Source organism: Bos grunniens, chromosome 22 (genome assembly GCF_055505025.1).
Source record: "Bos grunniens cultivar Pamir isolate PY7600 chromosome 22, Bosgru_T2T1.0, whole genome shotgun sequence".
NCBI lineage: Eukaryota > Metazoa > Chordata > Mammalia > Artiodactyla > Bovidae > Bos > Bos grunniens.
Genome location: NC_141186.1, coordinates 42856068 through 42877286, shown reverse-complemented (window position 1 = coordinate 42877286; position 21219 = coordinate 42856068). Strand labels below are relative to the sequence as shown.

At 37.2% G+C, this 21219-nt stretch overlaps 1 protein-coding gene across 50 annotated transcripts in view; it reads right to left on the bottom strand.

Annotated features, from left to right (window-relative positions):
- CFAP20DC (CFAP20 domain containing) overlaps positions 1–21219 on the bottom strand; it is a 266072-nt gene that overhangs the window by 114510 nt on the left and 130343 nt on the right. For all 50 annotated transcript variants that reach the window (XM_086367122.1, XM_086367120.1, XM_086367117.1 and 47 more), the window contains 2 exons: positions 20866–21022; positions 4618–4782 (listed from right to left, as the gene is read on the bottom strand). In XM_086367122.1, the coding sequence (XP_086223248.1) occupies positions 4618–4782; positions 20866–21022 (322 nt within the window). The remainder of the gene's footprint in view (positions 1–4617; positions 4783–20865; positions 21023–21219) is intronic.

The window sequence follows — 21219 nt, the reverse complement described above, 5'->3', positions numbered from 1 at the left end:
CTTTCATTACAAGCTTTTAAAATTTAAGAAAAATGTCTATTCAGGTTTTCTGCTTATTTTTTTTTTTTTTTAATTGCAGCCTTTCTTTAACCAACAACCAAAAACAAACCAGGGAATACCAGCAGTCTGGCTTTAGAAAAGAACAAATTAGAGTGTCTCGCTTGTTCCCGAAGACAGAATCTAACTCTTTTTTCTTTAAGATTCTACTTTACAGTAGATTTTGTTGTTTGACTTGAAATTTGCTTTCATAATGTCCAAAGCAAAGAAGAAATTCTATTAAAGATCTCACCAATGCCAACTATAGTTAAATCACTATGTCATGGTTTTGCTAAATGCTTTCATTTATGTGTTTGCAATTGAGCTAGGAGATAGGGATGTCAGTCTCTTCTTAATTAAAAAGGAATAAAAATCCACTAAGATTGCTGCTGTGGAAAGGAGGGCACTTGGGAAAACTATGTCCTAATTTTTAAGCAAATTATTGGTTTTGATTTGTGCTTAGTGGACCACTGCATCTTGTCATTAGTAGCTGAATGCTCAACTTCAATAATAGATCTGATTCTCTGGTTCAATTAAAGTGGGGTTCCATTAATGAAAATAAGATCATCGGATCCTACAGTCCTCTGCAGACTAACAATCACTAGCTAATGTGCACTGGGAGCTGACAAAGTGAACAGTGCGAACGTGTGGCAGCAGACTTTTTGGAAACACAATTATTTTATTAATTTCATTAAATGCTATTGATCAAGTTACATGACATTAAAAAAATGCACTCTAAAACAGAAGGTTCAAGGTTTCCTTTTTAGCTCGGATGAACATGCCAGAAAGCATCCATAGGAAGCAGCTACTTCGTTCTGTAGTGGCATACTGGGATCTCTTAGCATGCACATTTATAATAAAATATCACAATTTACATAAGTACTGTTAGTTACAAGAACACCCAGCCACTTTTCATGCAATTCAAATCTCATCACAGGGAGCCCTCATTTTAGAAAGACACAAAAATAAATACTTAAAATGAAGAAATACCTCCTGGTTTTTCCATGATTAAAAAGTCTGTCCTTGGGCATTAGTCATTAGCTACACCGTTCAAATAAAATCTCTCACACAGAGAACAATAATTTTTATTGTAATCACTTACAATAAGGTTCAAAGCCCACAAATGTCAAAAAAAGCAACTGAAAAGTATTTGCAGAAAGCGAACTACAAAGTTTATGTAAATTTTAGCTGCTGTACATGTGCTATGAGATTTACTTCAGATGAACAATCATAAACCGTATGGTTATAAATGAATATAAGTACATTTGAGTTTCATAGGACAGAAGAAATAAGCTTTTCAATGGTGATTATTAATTTTCTGTATAAACAACTCATGTTGACTATACTTATGCACTGAAAGTCCAATTGTGGAATTAGAAAAATATATACTAACTTAACCCTCTTCTACAGGCTGAGATTGAACATGGCCTATGAAAAAGTTTGTTTAATTGTAATATTGAGTTAATGATGCATTTAATATTTATTCAAATTTCTCTTTATTCTCTGGCATTACAAGTGTCCTTGAAGTTTAAATTTAAAATAAAGACACAAAATATCTGGATATAGACTTGCATTTTCATTTAAAGACACAATTCTTAAAACATTAAGCTAGAGAGAGAGAAGAAAAAAGGAGCATTTACAACTACAAAGAGCGACATGATAGGCTTTGCAATCATTTTTGTTATGGAAAGTTATCACAGCCTGTTAGATACAGACAGAATGTTTGGTTACGCGAAACACTCTTACTCATTGTACTCTGTGGAGAATTTTCCATTAAGACTGAATTACGATGTGAGGTGTTTACAGTGGCTACCTGGGTAGTGAAAACTTTTATATATTTTCCAAAGGTTCTGTAATGAACATAGATTGCATATATTCTCTTTCTCTCCCTCTCTATCTAAAGATAGTACATATAACAAATACACAAATTCTCACGATCAGGGTTCTCCTGCTGCCGCCGCCAAGTTGCTTCAGTCGTGTCCAACTCTGTGCGACCCCACGGACTGCAGCCAATAGGCTTCTCTGTCCATGGTATTCTCCAGGCAAGAACACTGGAGTGGGTTGCCATTTCCGGGTTCTCACTGCTATCATAAATTCTTGCCTAAAGATGGCAACTGTCAAAGCAGGTGATGGAAATATGGGGGATTCACTATATAGTCTACTTGTTTGTGAGTTTGGAAATTTCATTACAAAGGACTGAAAAATATAGTGTCAAATTCTCTTACAGGGTTTATACTGAAAAAGTTAACAGAATAGTCCCAAATCTCCAGAAATATGCAATAAAAATATACCAAGAATAAATGAATTTTGGATAAACATAGAGAGTAAAAGTGAGTTATGAGTTTGAGCAAGCCCCAGGAGTTGCTGATGGACAGGGAAGCCTGGTGTACTGCAGTCCACGGGGTCACAAAGAGTCAGACACCACTGAGCAACTGAACTGAACTGAAAAGTGAGTCTGTTTTTGTTACTCATTCTTCTCACCACTGGAGAAAGAAATGGCAGTTCACTCCAGTATTCTTGCCTGGAAAATCCATTGGAGAGAGGAGCCTGGTGGGTTACAGTTCATGGTGTCGCAAAGAGTCAGACACGACTTAGCATGCATGCAATACATCTCATCATGATCATCTCTTTTCTCCTCTTTCTACTTTGACCACTCTTGAATTTTGACAACTCTCTCTTCCCCACCTGTTATCTGAGAACCAACACACCCTACAAGTTCCCCCACCCCTCACCATGATTTCTCTCAAGGTTATCACCTTTGTGGGGATAAGTGATCCAGTCACTCATTCAGGGTTCTCAAACCTGGTTGTGTGTCACAATGGCTGGAGAAGTTTAAAAAAACAAACAGAACCCAACCGAGGGCAACTAAATCAACATTTCTGGGGGTGAAGCATAGACATTAGGGGAAAAATTTTTTTTATATCAGTTATTTTTAAAATGTCGCAAGTGATTCTAACATGCAGGAAGCTGAGAACTGCTCATCTGAATAACAGATTTCTTGATCTGTAAGTACTATTCACTTGTTTGGTCAATAGCTATGAGTGTCCAATACAGAGGTAGAAAACTGGCAGCCCTGGCGTGTTTTGTTTGACGCTAAGAGTGTTTCAAAAATGTTGAGAGTTTAGACAATATATTAAAATTGTCAAAGAGAAGGAGACAACAGAGGACGAGATGGTTGGATGGCATCACCAACTCAATGGACATCAGTTTGGGCAAACTCCAGGAGATGGTGAAGGACAGGGAAGCCTGGCGTGCTGCAGTTCATGGGGTTGCGAAGAGTTGAACAGGACTGAGTGACTGAACAACAAATACTGTTACAAACACTGGGATACTGAGTTCCTCTTGAAAAAAAAAAAAAAAAGAGATCTGGTGAGACTGTGCCTGTGTTCTTGCAAGGCAAAATTTGGCTAGAACTGAATTGCAGCTGTCCCTTCTAGGCTGAGAACGAGAATCCAGTTTGCTGTAGTTCTCACCACTCCCTTGTTAACTGCCATGTACTGTATCATTTGTATCAGTTGTTGATACTACTGTTTCAACAGTAGAGAACAGTTTGTTTGAAGCACTATCTTACTCTTCTTCCCTAATTGCTCCCCTCCACTCCCAACAGGGCTCACTGCAGAAGTAGAAAATGTTTCTGTGGGTTGGATGTCCAGGCATCCGGCTCACTTCACTCATTTCTGTTATCTGACTGGCTACTGTCATATGAGTGTGCAGCACCAGGCCAAATATATGGCAAACACTGTGTTAGGTGGTAGGGATATAGAAGAATGATGTACAGTGCTCTTTTTGAAAGAGTCACGTTTAATTGGGAATGAAAGAATATTAATTAAAAAGTACTGCAAGGAACAAAAAAACCATCACAAAAGGAGAACAATGCTTGTTAGGACAGAAGAGGTGGCATTTGAGTTGGATTTAGGAAGACAAATTGAGTGTTTTTCCAGGCAGAAAGGCAAAGAAGCCATTTTAGGCCAATGAAACAGCAATCTCAAAATAAGAACATATGAAAGCTGCAGAGAGTGGTCAGAAATTAACACATGGGGAATGAGAGAAAGGGTCTGGAGATGAAACTGTGGAGTAAGTTTGGAATAAGGGAGACTGACTTTGTGTGAGTTCCCAGGGGCTTTTTTCATTTTGTCTTCTAAGATAGTAGGAAAGGCATTAAAAGTCTTTAATCAAAGAGCACCATGGTTACATTTCTATTTCTATTATCAGAAAGAGAAATCTGACAGCAATGTAAAGATTAACTGGGAGGGTAAGGTTAAGTGACAGTGGGGACCCAAACAATGAAAGTAGAATAGGATCAGATTTGAGAGCTGACTTGGAGGTGTAACTGGCAGGGCTTGGACACATATGGGAAGACAGGAACGACCAAGGATGTTTGACTTAACATATAAAAATTGAGAAGCTATTCTGGCTGCTAAAAAAGAAATTTAAAATGATTTATCACTGACAAGAGCTGATGTTAAAGTGATTTAATATATAATCTCAAGCTATGAAGCATCATTGCCAGGCTGTTCCACCACCCTTTACTTTTTGGCCTTAAAAATAAAGAGGCTTATACTTTAGGACTTGAGTACATACCTGATTCTGTTGAGTTCAGAGGATGACCCCCAAATTTTATTTCAGTTTGGCGGAGTTTAGTCATGTTTAGCAGCTGTGTGACTTGTGGAACATCTGTCGTTAGTTGGCAGCTTCGTGGAATAATGTCTATAGGTTCATCTATTGGAAAGGGAGCATCATGTCCAGCTGGAAATAAAGACAAACATTCATTCCCCAAATGTAAGCAATTTCTGCCAAATGGACATACCTTATAGATGAAAACAGCTAAAGTAAAGCATTTTAGAGTACGACTTTGGATGGGTTACTCAGTGTTATACAGTCTTGGTTACCTCATCTGAGCATAAATAATTTTAAGGTTTACTTTCTGGGATTGTAGAGAGGATTAAACGAGATAGAGTATCAACATATGGAACAGATTCAGAGACTTCTGCAATGAATGAGAGCATTGATTGGAAATATTTTATATTTGTTTTTTTAATACTACATTAGCACTCAGAAGAACCAGCTCAGTATGCTCAACGAAGGTTTCTGGGATTACACTGCCTCATTTATAGAAGGTCACTAAGTACAATGACATTATTGAGTAACCACCTAGAGCCATCATACGAGTCATTTTTCTAACTTTTCATTTTGAAATAAATTTAGACTTACAGAAAAGTTACAAAAATAGTACAGAGTTCCAATATACCCTTTACCCAGCTTTCCCTAATGTTAACACCCAATCTTCAAATACTTTCAAAGAAAAAAGTAGTTTAATTAAAGTAGTATTTTTATTATTATAGCTTGCATTTCTAATGAGATTTCATATTATTCATATAAATTTATATGGATATTTAAGTTTTCATTATAATAAATTTTCTGTTCATGTTCTTAACCCATTTTACTACTAGGTTACTTTAAAAAGTTATTTATATGACCTATTTTGTGGCAAATATATTAAGCTTTGTCATATGTAGCAAGTAGGAATTTAGTTGCTGTTAACATTCCAAAAAGCAGTTTTACTATGTGCATCAAAAGCCTTAAAAATGTCCATGATATTTCACTCAGTAATTTCACTTATGAATCTTTTCTACATTAAAAAAATCAGAAACTCAGATGGTCAATATAAACGTTTATAATTTCTGAAACAACTTGAATTTCCAGTTAAGAGTTTATAAGACACTGTATTTACGAAGATGGGAAAGGTTCAAGATAAGGTGTTAAATGAACGTAATATATCCAAATCCCAACTGTAGAAAATTGTTCAATGAAACATATAAATAGGAAAAGGACTAGAAGGAAATATACCAAAATGAAAAATTACTTTTCCTGATTAGTCTAGGCATAGTTTTTATTTCTTCTTCATAATAATTTTTTAGTAGGAAAAAAATTATATTTTTAGAATCTAGTGGAAAAAATTTGATTTGTGCACATGTGAATATGAATAGTAAGAAAAATTCAACCAAATTCATCCCTCAAAAATATCCTTATGTAAGTATAAACTCTAACCATATTTATAAAGGCAAATGATGTTAGGTTTTTGTGCATCCAAGCTGTGGCCATTCCCTAATTAGATTTTAATGTCCTAATCTTGAAAAGGAAAATGAATCATTTAACTAAAAACTTAAATGCTCATCAGTAATGTAATGGTTTCCAAGTGTCCTAACGTTCCAGTCATTACAAATGCCACTGAGCTTACAAATCTTAGTTTTCAGGTATTCTTTGTCCATTCATTTCTTACTTGTCATTGCATTCCTATACACTAATAATGAGAAAACAGAAAAAGAAATTAAGGAAACAATTCCATTCACCATTGCAACAGAAAGAATAAAATACTTAGGAATGTATCTACCTAAAGAAACTAAAGACCTATATATAGAAAACTATAAAACACTGGTGAAAGAAATCAAAGAGGACACTAATAGATGGAGAAATATACCATGTTCATGGATTGGAAGAATCAATATAGTGAAAATGAGTATACTACCCAAAGCAATTTATAGATTCAATGCAATCCCTGTCAAGCTACCAACAGTATTCTTCACAGAGCTAGAACAAATAATTTCACAATTTGTATGGAAATACAAAAAACCTCGAATAGCCAAAGCGATCTTGAGAAAGAAGAATGGAACTGGAGGAATCAACCTACCTGACTTCAGGCTCTATTACAAAGCCACAGTTATCAAGACAGTATGGTACTGGCACAAAGACAGAAATATTGATCAATGGAACAAAATAGAAAGCCCAGAGATAAATCCACGCACATATGGACACCTTATCTTTGACAAAGGAGGCAAGAATATACAATGGATTAAAGACAATCTCTTTAACAAGTGGTGCTGGGAAAACTGGTCAACCACTTGTAAAAGAATGAAACTAGAACACTTTCTAACACCATACACAAAAATAAACTCAAAATGGATTAAAGATCTAAACGTAAGACCAGAAACTATAAAACTCCTAGAGGAGAACATAGGCAAAACACTCTCTGACGTACATCACAGCAGGATCCTCTATGACCCACCTCCCAGAATATTGGAAATAAAAGCAAAAATAAACAAATGGGACCTAATTAAACTTAAAAGCTTCTGCACATCAAAGGAAACTATTAGCAAGGTGAAAAGGCAGCCTTCAGAATGGGAGAAAATAATAGCAAATGAAGCAACGGACAAACAACTAATCTCAAAAATATACAAGCAACTCCTACAGCTCAACTCCAGAAAAATAAATGACCCAATCAAAAAATGGGCCAAAGAACTAAATAGACATTTCTCCAAAGAAGACATACAGATGGCTAACAAACACATGAAAAGATGCTCAACATCACTCATTATCAGAGAAATGCAAATCAAAACCACTATGAGGTACCATTTCACACCAGTCAGAATGGCTGCGATCCAAAAGTCTACAAGCAATAAATGCTGGAGAGGGTGTGGAGAAAAGGGAACTCTCTTACACTGTTGGTGGGAATGCAAACTAGTACAGCCACTATGGAGAAGAGTGTGGAGATTCCTTAAAAAACTGGAAACAGAACTGCCTTATGATCCAGCAATCCCACTGCTGGGCATACACACTGAGGAAACCAGAAGGGAAAGAGACAAGTGTACCCCAATGTTCATCGCAGCACTGTTTATAATAGCCAGGACATGGAAGCAACCTAGATGCCCATCAGCAGATGAATGTATAAGAAAGCTATGGTACATATACACAATGGAGTATTACTCAGCCATTAAAAAGAATACATTTGAATCAGTTCTAATGAGATGGATGAAACTGGAACCTATTATACAGAGTGAAGTAAGCCAGAAAGAAAAACACCAATACAGTATACTAACGCATATATATGGAATTTAGAAAGATGGTAACAATAACCCTGTGTACGAGACTTCAAAAGAGACACCGATGTATAGATCAGTCTTATGGACTCTGTGGGAGAGGGAGAGGGTGGGGAGATTTGGGAGAATAGCACTGAAACATGTATATTATCATGTATGAAACAAGTCGCCAGTCCAGGTTCGATACACGGTACTGGATGCTTGGGCCTGGTACACTGGGAGGACCCAGTAGGGGAGGGAGGAGGGAGGAGGGTTCAGGATGGGGAACGTGGGTATACCTGTGGCGGATTCATTTCGATATTTGGCAAAACTAATACAATATTGTAAAGTTTAAAAATAAAATAAAATTAAAAAAAAATAGAAAGCCAATGTAAAGTAACTGAGTAAATGAACTCTCAAAATAAAAAAAATTTGGAAATTAAGTAAACTAACTCTCTCTATATATATATATTTGACACATCATTTCAGACTTCTTGAGGTAGAAAAAGATAATTTCCACATTGGTGCCAATATTGATAAACTGAGATTTTTTATATTAATAGAGAAAGAAAATTCTGTGGGCTAATAAGAACCTGAAATAAAATGCTGTATTCTGAACCCTATGAAGAGAAATTATAGAAACTTTAGCTCAGAGGGCTTGTGTGGATGGTACAGGGTACAATACCATACAAAGTTTGAAATGTATCCAAAAGAAAAGCTGAATTTCCAACTAATAAGAGACAAACAGCAAATTCTGGTAACCAAAAATCCACAAGTTTTTATGAAAGAACAAGACAGAGACTATTACAAAACTCCAATCCGAATCTTACAGGAACGTGGTTGACATGCAAATCAGATTTCACATTAAAAGTCTCAAATTCCCTCTACATCATTTTTCCTTTCTCTATATATACTCTCTCTTTGTTCTCAGAATTGTCTTATTACTTATTGGATTATTTTCTGAGGGAATGAATATTGTGGGCAGTATAAAATAAAACCTGCAATAAAGGGATAAATTAGAGAAAAAACTACTGATGTATTATTTTAAAATAGAGCTTAATCATTAAGTGACTAGTGACTGTCAAACTTCCAGAGATTTTGTATGGAAAGTTTCATTTTTGAGAAAGAGGAAAGAAGCTTAAGTCTCATTTTTCTGTGATCCCGAACTATGAAGGGGCTTTAAACCAGGTAGCTGGATGTTCTGATAGACCTAAATAGAACTTAACTCATCTCCCCACCAACCACTCCCCCTTCTCTAGGCTCAATTACTAGGTTATATTATTTTGTATTTTTAGCATTTATGGCTTAATTTAAAAATAAAGACTAATTCCAAAAATAGTACAGATCCTACACAAAAATTAAATAGTGCTGAACTGTATTATAGGGCATGGTCTACCTGTAGTCATTCATTTACTCATTTTATCATTCAGTAAATTCTTACTGAGCCTCTACTATGTGCCAGGTACTCATCTAGTGGCTGGGAATTTAGTGGTGAGCCAGAGTTGACTCTATGATGGCCTTATTAAAGCTTATACCCAGCAGAGAATATGAAACAAGATATATCACAGTTAATTATAATTGTGTTAAATGCTCTGAAAGAAAAGCTCAAGATGTTATGAGAGAAGTAGTAGGGGAATCCAACTTCATAGGTTGTTAGGGAAAGTCTTCCTGATAAAAGACACATTTAAGCTGAGTCATAAAGGATAAGCAGAAAGTGGCCTGGTGAAATGGGGTAGGAGTGATCATTCAGGTAGATGAAACAGCTTTTGAAGACTCTGAAGACAGAAAGACTTCGGTACATTCTAGGAGGCGAAAGAAAGACAGTTCTCCCACACTGAATAGTGAGAGAATCCCAGTGATACATTTAGTAAAACACTTGGCTCAAATGGGGTGCTTAATAAATGGTCATGAACAAAAGCCCCTTAATAACAGTCAACCTAGATTAAATGCAGCTGCCCAGTTTTCGGTTCTTCTTCGGTTGTTCTTTATTCAGCTATATCCTGAATAGTACTCCATGCACATTTTATTTGGATATTTTTCTCCCCAGATGGCAAATAACAAATCAAGCAGGCAATCAGATACTAAGGGACGAGAGCCTGTCTTATTCTTTCATACAAGTTCTATCTCCAGGGCAGGGGCTTTGTATGGAAACACTCAGACTGCTTAGTTAATGTTTGAACTACGATACAATAGAATTTGAACTGCTTTTGCTAACACATCTGAAAGAACATTATGTTGGCTAGAATGGTAGGCTCAAAAAGGCAAAATGGATAAGGCTCTGAGAAAGCTGACAGATTTGCTCATGCAGCATCCAGACACAACCAGATGGTAGTTTTTTTTTTGACACCTTTACTCCCAGTATGAGATGGTGTATTACTGCAATGCTTGAGTGACTTGGTAACCCTGTCTTCCTTTCTTTGGACATACAGTCCTCATAAAACGAATCATTCTATGGTGTTTAATACCCTTGATGAGGATCTTTACTAGCTTTAAAAATTAAGTCATCAATTTTAACACATATATAAAGCATTAAGAATAATCATGCCCATTTTATTGGGGGGGGGAGAATGCCTTACAAAATAGTTAGATTTATAGATATGTTTCCAATACAGATACTCATAATTCACTGTCGTTTAAATAAGAACCAATTCTGTAATAATTCACTGATTCTGGATTCAACTATATTCATCTTACTCACTTGTAGTGCCTAGTAAAGTGCCTTACTTATATCAAATCTCACCTCTCTGAAACATCACTGAGAACGAAGCAGAAAACACAAATGTTTCCTCACTGCCAAAGTATTTGTTTTTGTTTGGGCTGCTATAACAGAATACTGTAGATTGAGTGGAAATGTGTAGAAATAACAAATTTACTTCTCATAGTTCTAGGGGCTGAGAAGCTCAAGACCAAGGCACTAGCAGATCTGATGTCTGATAAACCTCCTAACCCTGGTTCACAGATGGCTGTCTTCCTTCTGAGACCACACATGGTGGGAAGGGAGAGGGAGCGTCTGGGATCCCTTATGTGTGCATGTGTTAGTCGCTCAGTTGTGTCCGACTTTTTGCAAACCCATGGACTGTGGGCTCCTCTGTCTATGGAATTCTCTAGGCAAAAATACTGGAGTGGGTAGCCATTTCCTTCTCCAGGGGAACTTTCTGACTCAGGGATCGAACCCAAGGCTCCTGTATTGCAGACAGATTCTTTTACCATCTGAGCTACCAGGGAAACCCTGGCTATCTTATTAGAGAACATATAAATTTTAGGGGGACACATTTAATCTAATTAATTTAACAATATTGGTATAAAGTTGATTCATTTTTTCATTCATTCATTCATCTACCATATAACTATCAGATTTGTCCCTGGGCCTGATATGGATTCAAATCCCTGCTTTATGGAGTTTAACTGTATTAATGCAGAAAGATTTTAAGCTGTATATCATAGCAGTTAACAGCACAGGTTCTGGAGCAAGGCAGCCTGGTCTCATGTTCTGGCTATAGCAAGCGGTTGTGTGATCCTGGCATTGTAATTACCTTGCTCTGCCCTGTTCTCCATATCTGTGAAACATGGATATGAAAATAACACTTCCTTACAGGGTTACTGTGATGATTAAACTAGTTAATGTATAAAAGGATAAGGATACTACCTGGTATATAGCAAGTGCTATATAAATGTTTATTATTAGTAACAGCAGATACTTATGAAAATTATTTCATTACAATAGTAACGACACCACTGTATCCTGGTATGTGTGTTTTTCTTTTGTTTTGAATAATAAAAGGTTTTGATGTTTCAAGGAACTACACAAAATTTTCACAGTTTTTTTTAATTGAGAAGAAATTAATTTTAATAAAATTAATCATTTTATAGTAAAATATTCAGTGGCATTTAGTACATTCATAGTGAACTTACCCATTAACCCGTATCTCCCCATTCTCTCTGGTCCCTAGTCCCTGGCAGTCACAAATCTACAATCTGTCTGCATTACGGATATTTCATGTGAATGGAATCATACAGTATGTGACCTTTTGTGTCTGTGTAAATAGTACTTAACAATTTTTGTCAATCTACTCATCCAGAGATGGACATGTGGGCTATTTTCACATTTTGGCTATTGGAGATAATACTGTTATAAACATGCATGCACATGTATCTGTTTTTTGTTTGGGGAAGTATATACTTCGGAGTGGAATTGCAGGGTCATATGGTATTGCTATGTTTAAGTTTTTAAAGAACTGCCAAAATGTTTTCCACAATGAGAGAACAATTTTGGTTTCCTATCAGCAATGCTTGAAGATTCCAATTTCCCTCCACATTTGCTAACACTTATTTTCTATAAAACAAAATTATAGCCATCCTAGTAGGTATGGTATCTCACTGTGGTTTAAAATTTTATTTCCCTAATGAACAATGATGTTTAGCATCTTAGGTTTGTTGGCTGACATTTTTATTATCTTCTTTTGTGTACCTTCTTTGGAGATATATTTAAGACTTTTGACCATTTTAAAAAATTGGGTTGTCGTTTTGCTTTTGTGTTATGTATTTCAGATTCTAGAATGTATCAGAATATATATGTATACTTTATTTATGAAACAGAGTATATATTCTATCAGATATGTGTTACAAATATCTTCTCCCATTCTGTAGGCCATCTTTTTATGTCTTCACTTGATCTTAGTCAAAAGCTCAAGAAGCGATTTTTCACCATCTAGATAATGTCATCTGATACACAGTTTTTAATTTTGATAATGTATAGTTTATCTACATCAAACATTTTGTTACTATGGTTTTGGTAACATATCTAATTGCCAAATTTAAGGTCATGAAGATTTATCTCTATTATTTTTTTCTAAGACTTTAATGGTTTACCTCCTACATTTAGGAAACTGATACACTGAGTTAATTTTTTTAAATTGGGTGAGGTAGGGTTCCCCATTTGTTGAAGACACTATTCTCTCCCCATTGAATGCTCTCGGTGTCCCTGCCAAAATGTGATGCATGCCTTTATTTCTGGATTTAACTCTGTTTCATTGGTCTATATGTCAGTCCTAACAGCAACTCCTTTGATTTTTGTAACTTTGAGACAAGTTTTGAAATTGAGAAGTGTGAATCCTCCAACTTTGTCCTTTTTTAAAGAAATTTTTGGATATTCAGTCCTCTTTCAATGCCATATGAATCTGAGGATTGTTTCTTCCATTTCTGTAAAAAGGCCACTGACATTTCAAGAGAGACTGAATTTATTCTCTAGATCATTTGGCATGATATTGAAAATCTTAACAATATCACGTCTTCCAATTCATGAATGTGGGATGTCTTTCCATTTAGGTAGCTCTTTCTTAATTTCTTTTAGCAATGTTTTATAGTTTTCAGTGTACAAGTCTTTACATCCTTGATTAAATTTATTCCGAGGTACTTAATTATTTGGATGGTAATGTAAATGAAATTGTTGTCCTTAGAGGTTTTGAGAAATAGTATTTTATTATAAACAGTATTTAACTTATATGCAGAGTACATCATTAGAAACGCTGGACTGGATGAAGCACAAGCTGGAATCAAGATTGCCAGGAGAAATATCAATAACCTCAGATGTGCAGATGACATCACCCTTATGGCAGAAAGCGAAGAACTAAAGAGCCTCTTGATGAAAGTGAAAGAGGAGAGTGAAAAAGTTGGCTTAAAGCTCAACATTCAGAAAACTAAGATCATGGCACCTGGTCCCATCACTTCATGGCAAATAGATGGGGAAACAGTGGAAAGAGAGGCTGACTTTATTTTTTGGGGCTCCAAAATCACTGCACATGGTGATTGCAGCCATGAATTAAAAAGATGCTTTACTCCTTGGAAGGAAAGTTATGATCAACCTAGACAGCATATTAAAAAGCAGAGACATGACTTTGCCAACAAAGGTCCATCTAGTCAAGGTTATGGTTTTTCCAGTGGTCATGTATGGATGTGAGAGTTGGACTATAAAGAAAGCTGAGCACAGAAGAATTGATGTTTTTGAACTCTGGTGTTAGAGAAGACTCTTGAGAGTCCCTTGGACTGCAAGGAGATCCAACTAGTGCATCCTGAAGGAGATCAGTCCTGGGTATTCATTGGAAGGACTGATGTTGAAGCTGAAACTCCAATACTCTGGCCACCTGACCTTGAAGAGCTGACTCATTTGAAAATACCCTGATGCTGGGAAAGATTGAGGGCAGGAGGAGAAGGGGACAACAGAGGATGAGATGGTTGGATGGCATCACCAACTCGATGGACATGGATTTGGGTGAATTCTGGGAGTTGGTGATGGACAGGGAGGCCTGGTGTGCTGCGGTTCATGAGGTCACAGAGTCGGACACAACTGAACTGAACTGAATTACAAAATATAATAAATATCTTAGAATAATTCTGAGTCTTGATATAGGGACACCGGTGACTAATTCTTGTGGGATCTTCTATTGGCTGTTAGGCACCTCACCCACTTTACTTCCCCTGGCATGGTTTGCTAGGCAAGGGCATTGTGAGTTCAGTGCTCCTCTCTGGAAAGGAGTGGAAATGTAGCCTTAAACTGACAAGATTTGGGTATGATGTACATTCATCTCACCTGCAGGTGAGGAGAGAAGTGGGAAAAAAAACTCAACAATGTCAATTATTAAAAACACTAAGTCATTTTACTTATTGTGGATGGTAAACTTGGGCAGCACTGACAAAATGGCAGTCAGAGGGTTGGTGTTGAGTTCTGCAGTCTCAGCACAAGATGCCTCATTTCCATGGACCTTCTTTTCCTTATTTGTATAATTAAGACACTGAATTAGATGATCTTTAGGGCCTTTTCCTGATCAATGAGTCTATGAAGACATCAGTACTTCTAATTTTTTTCTGTCACCTTTGAAGGGATAATTTTCTTCAGATTGTTAGACACCCAATAAAGGTTTACTATATAGAGACAGTAAATGAATAATTGAACAGTTAGCTAGCCCTTACTTCATTAATTCATCAAGCATTTATGACACGTTACTGGTGCCAGGTCATTTAGTAGAAATACAAATGTGGAGATCCAATTTTAGCCCTCAAAGGGCTCCTAGTCTTAAATCATAGTTCTTCTCTTCTTGCATTACTGAACACTGAACACATACTCCCCAGTCCTGAGACTTCAGGAAGAACAATGAACTGGGGAGACTGGGGAACCAGGAGACCTATAAAACTGTGATTGGCAGTATAAATTCATGATTAATGGATCCTCACTTGTTCTTTTCTCTCTTCCATCTTTCTCTGATCTACACATATATCATGTTTTATAAAAAAAATGCAAAATGATACAAGTTAATCAATAATTCAGTCATGCAAATGTTAGTCCATGTTCCCTTGGGGATCATAAAAGTAATAAACTAAACTGAATCATCATGCTTTACTACTTGTCCAGCATAAGTCATTCTGCTGGACAACGAAGAAACTGGTTAGCTGCTGGGTCCTAATAACTCATTTTAGGGTCCTAATAACTCATTTTCTATTATATCCCACTGTGTAACAGAGAACAGCAATGGAATTAGGCAACATATCCTAGCGTGGGTGAGTCTGAGAGGTCCTAGAGTAAAATAATAGTAGTTTAAACGAGCCAAGGACAACACAGGACTGAGCTTAAGCATGCATTTAATATGATATTTTAAAACTGAACCTGAGAATGGAATTAAGAAACACATACAAAATTTTCCTTGGATAAAAGTCTCAATGCTATGACCAACTAATCTATTTTTGCAGAAGGCAATGACCCATCCTTCAGTAAGAAAGACAAAGGGACATTCATCACTTACTGTAATACAGATATCAACAGAGCAAGTCACCAAATTCTTGAATTCTTATTACATGACATCTCTTGTACATTTCCTTTTAAAATCATCCCTCTTTTCCATCCTTCCTTGAAAGGCACTGTACTATAGAAATTGTGCTGTGTGCTTAGTCGTTCAGTCATGTCCGACTCTTTGCAACCCCATGGACTGTAGCCTGCCAGGCTCCTCTGTCCATGGGGAGTCTCCAGGAAAGAATACTGGAGTAGGTTGCCATTCCCTTCTCCAGGGGATCTTCCCAACCCAGGGATCAAACCCAGGTCTCCCCATTGCAACAGTAATTAGGGCAATGAAACTATTCTATATGATGCTGCAATGGTGGATACATGTCATTATTGATTTATCAAAACCCACAGGACATATTAGGTTGGCCAAAAAGATTGTTTGGGGTTTTTCCTAACATGTTAATTTTACTATTTTTGGAACAATATATTTTAGTTTTTTGTCTTTTAAGTTTCATGCTTACTTTATAAGTGACTGACCCTCTACCTTTATTATATATTTATCTTTTCGAGTGAGATTTTTGGGGCGGGGGGGCTTCCCTGGTAGCTCAGTGGTAAAATAATCCACCCGCTAACGCAGGAAATGCAGTTTGATTCTTGGGTCAGGAAGATCCAATGGAGAAGGAAATGGTAACCCACTCCAGTATTCTTGTCTGGGAAATTCCATGGACAGAGGAGCCTGGCAGGCTACAGTCCACAGAGTCTCAAAGAGTTGGACGTGACTTAGCGACTGTACAACAACAATCGTCAGATTCTTACTTTCATGTGTTTCTTTTTTAAAAATTTATTATTAATTAGTGCTATTTCTTTTCAGCTTACAGAAGTCTCTTCAATATTTCTCGCAGGGTTGGTTTAGTGTTGATGAATTGCTTTAACTTCTGTTTATCTGGGAAACTCTTGATTTCTTTAATTCTGAACAATAACCTTGTTAATAATTCTTGGTTGAACTTTCTTCCTTTTAGCACTTTGAATATGTTAAGCTACTCTCTTCTGGTCTGCACAGTTTATGTTAAAACATCTAATAGCCTTGTGGGTTTTAGTATGTAACAAGTTTTTTTTTTCTCTCTCTTGCTGCTTTTAGGATTTTCTCTCATCCTTAATTTTTATCATTTTAATTATCATGTATCTTGGTGTGTGTGGCTCTTTGGTTTCAACTTATTTGGAACTCTGTGCTTCCTGGATCTGGATGTCTATTTCCTTTCCCATATTAGGGAAATTTTCAGCCACTATTTCTTCAAATAATTTTTTTTGCCCCTCTCTCCTCTTGTGGGACTCTAATGGGAATGTTATTTCACTTGATGCTGTTCCAAAGGTCTCTCAAGGTATCTTCACCTCTTAAAATTCTTTGTCATTTTGCTAGTCTGTCTGGGTGACTTTCATTGCTTTGTCTTAGCTTCTTGATTCCTTCTGCTGCCTCATCCAATCTGTTGTTGAACTCCTCTAGTGTATTTTTCAGTTCAGTTATTACTTCTCTTTGGTACTTTCTTTTATTTTCTCTCTCTCTGTTGAAGTTCTCACTCTGTTCAACCATTCTTCTTCCAAAATTAATGAGCAACTTTATGATCATCATTGAACTCTGCCAGGAGACTGCCTATCTCTGTTTCCTTTATTTCTTTTTCTGAGGTTTTGTCTTATTTTTTTATTTGGAACATATTCCTGTCTTCTTATTTTGCTTAATTCTGTTTGTTTCTATGTAATGAAACCCACAAGGCTATACGTGAACCGTGAACTTCCTGACATTCAAGCTGGTTTTAGAAAAGGCAGAGGAGCCAGAGATCAAATTGCCAACATCCATTGTATCATCAAAATAGCAAGAGAGTTTCAGAAAAACATCTATTTCTGCTTTATTGACTATGCCAAAGCCTTTGACTGTGTGGATCACAATCAACTGTGGAAAATTCTTCAAGTGATGGGAATACCAGACTTCCTGACCTGCCTCTTGAGAAACCTATATGCAGGTCAGGAAGCCACAGTTAGAACTGGACATGGAACAACAGACTGGTTCCAAATAGGAAAAGGAGTACGTCAAGGCTGTATATTGTCACCCTGCTTATTTAACTTCTATGCAGAGTACATCATGAGAAATGCTGGGCTGGAAGAAGCACAAGCTGGAATCAAGATTGCTGGGAGAAATATCAATAATCTCAGATATGCAGATGACACCACCCTTATGGCAGAAAGTGAAGAGAAGCTAAAAAGCCTCTTGATGAAAGTAAAGAGAAGAGTGAAAAAGTTGGCTTAAAACTCAACATTCAGATAACGAAGATCATGGCATCTGGTCCCATCACTTCATGGCAAATAGATGGGGAAACAGTGTTAGACTTTATTTTTCTGGGCTCCAAAATCACTGCAGATGGTGACTGCAGCCATGAAATTAACTCCTTGGAAGGAAAGTTATGACCAACCTAGATAGCATATTCAAAAGCAGAGACATTACTTTGCCAACAAAGGTCTATCTAGTCAAGGCTATGGTTTTTCCAGTAGTCATGTATGGATGTGAGAGTTGGACTGTGAAGAAGGCTGAGCGCTGAAGAATTGATGCTTTTGAACTGTGGTGTTGGAGAAGACTCCTGAGAGTCCCTTGGACTGCAAGGCGATCCAACCAGTCCATTCTGAAGGAGATCAGCCCTGGGATTTCTTTGGAAGGAATGGTGCTAAAGCTGAAATTCCAGTACTTTGGCCACCTCATGTGAAGAGTTGACTCACTGGAAAAGACTCTGATGCTGGGATGGATTGGGGGCACAAGAAGGGGACGCCAGAGGATGAGATGGCTGGATGGCATCACCGACTTGATCGACATGAGTTTGAGTGAACTCTGGGAGTTGGTGATGGACAGGGAGGCCTGGTGTGCTGCGATTCATGGGGTCGCAAAGAGTCAGACACTACTGAGCGACTGAACTGAAGGTTCAGTTCAGTGGGGCTCAGGAGCACAACCTTGTTTTCCACCAGAGCCAAGAATTCAAGGGTCTGCCCAACTATTTGGGCTGTGTGTGCCTTCCAGTTTTGGCAGCGCTGTGGCTGTGGGTGGAGCTGGTCCCCAGACTGGAAGCAGTGCCCAGTCAAAACACAGCCCTAAGGCTGAGGCTCCCAGCAGGGCAGACACACTGGCGTAATAGACGAGAGAGAGAATTCCAAAATGGTGCTTGACAGTTCTGATATTACAAAGTAGCCTGAGATCACAAAAAGGTCTATTGCTAGAGTTTCAAACCTGGGAGATTATTCCAGCTAGTTTCTGACTCTCCAGCATATGTTTCAAGGTTAGTAAGTAGGACCCCTTCACCTATGATCCAGGCACTTTTCAACTGGTGTTTGTGTCCTGTGGGTCAACTGGTTTTGGGGTCTAGTAGGTCTGCAGGAAGCTCTTTAAGAGTGGACTTCTCATCCCTGCAGTTCTATAGTTTTCCTGGACATACTCCCCACTGGTTTTCAAAGTCAGTTAGTTTAGGGGCTCACCTCTCTTATACAGGACCTAGGGGTTGGGTTCCTGGCATGGAGCTCAGATATCCTTTTCCTCAGGGGAAAGGTCCATAGCTCTGTGACCTTTCCCATTTGTACATTGCTGTGGCTGGGGTGTAGTTCTTTTCCCTTGGGGGGAGACTTTATCTCTGCCTCTCATACCTTTGTGGCTTCCCTTGTGGGTCATCTGGTAAAGAATCCACCTGCAATGCGGGAGACCTGGGTTCAATCCCTGGGTTGGGAAGATCTCCTGGAGAGGGGAAAGGCTACCCACTCCAGTATTCTGGTCTGGAAAATTCCATGGACTGTACAGTCCATGGGGTCACAAAGAGCTGGACTTGACTGAGCGACTTTCACTTTTCACTCACTCATAGCTTTGAGGCTGTTTAAATCCTTTGTTGTGGAGTTGCTATTCTTCCAATTTGAAGGTCCCTTTCCAAGAGATTCATTCCAAGTGCAGCTGTAGATTTCTTGTGTCCAGGGGAGGAAGTGAGTACAGGATCTTCCTATGTCTTTGTATTGAACCCTCTCCTAAGGACAGTCAGTTCTTCATCTCCCGAGGTTCTATGCTATGAATCTTACTGGTAAATCCCCCTGTAAAACTAAAAGTTTCAGCCTTCTCTGCTCTTTTCAGTTGTCATGTCTCAATCTGACAAAATTTACGAACATCTTTTATGTTTTGTTGTCTCCTCTTCACCCTGGTGGGTTTATACCATTTTTATTCCCATGTTACAATTTTATTGCAGCTTTAGAAAGAATCAGAGACAAAAACATGTATTTAATCTGTCAAGTTTTGATTCACTTTATCCTTACATTTATTAAAAATTTCAATTAGGTTATCATTTACCTCTTATGATCTGATATGGAATTCACCCAAATTTATCTATATTTCTATAAATTTTGAATTTTCTTATTAACTGGGTACTATTTTTTTTTTAATGAAATCTTTCACTTTCTTGTACAGCCTTTAAGTGGTATATAAGATGACTAGCCATACTTCCTGGCTTTTGATCTCTTTGGGGAGCTGTAAATGCATTGCTGTGTTTTATTACCAAGTGAATTTATAGGCACAGTGTTCTGTTCCACAAACACTCATCCAGATGCAGCACAAATCTAAAGTCTACATATAAACTTCTAAGAAATCACTTTTGCCATCTAATGTGCAGTCCTATTTCCTGGGCTTCTAGGAGAATTGATTTTGTTAAAAGTAATCCCAGATGAAAATAAAAAGAAGCAATAGTAGTCCCTCAATATTTTAGTTGTTTAAGATATCTTAGCAGGATAGTTTGTACTGCCTTATGAATTCTAGATGGCTCTGTTTCCTGCAGAGTACAGTTATTAACAATTTAGTGAGTAGTTACTGTATATATTTCCAGTCTCTTTAAAAATCATATGAGGAATATCTCAGCCATCCTTCTATCTTACCATGATCATTAGAAAACTATTATTATTATTTCAGTCAAGATGAATATGCTTTAGAGACCTGCTGTATAACATTGTAACTATAGTCAAAATAACATTTATTAACAATAAAATTTGTTAAGATAGACCTCATGTTAAATGTTCTTTCCACAATTAAATAAAGATAAATTAAAAAAAAGAAAAACACCTTATACTCTTACTTTCCAAAGACATGTCTATCTTTTTTAAAAACTGGAGAACTAAAAAATCTTGATAGTAGTTTGAACATACCATCTTTATCAGCAGTGTCTTGAGGCTTGTATTTTAAAGTGAAGATCTTTCGTAGCTTACAGTTCGCTGAGACAGTAATTCCATCCAGTGACTGGAAAACTGCTCCTTTGAATATTTCATTGGTAAATGCCACCAAGTCAATGCATAGATTGCACCACTAAAATTAAAAAGGGAAAGAGGAGTAAGTACTTTTTACAATCACATAAATGAAGAAGCCATTTTAAAAGTGGGAAGTTCAGCGATTTGAGGCAATCAACCGGGTCAACCATCCCCAAAACCAATTTTTCCCTTTAGGTAAATCTATCTGTTTTGGCTTCAATTTTCTTAAAAACTATTTTGATTCTTCCAAAGAAA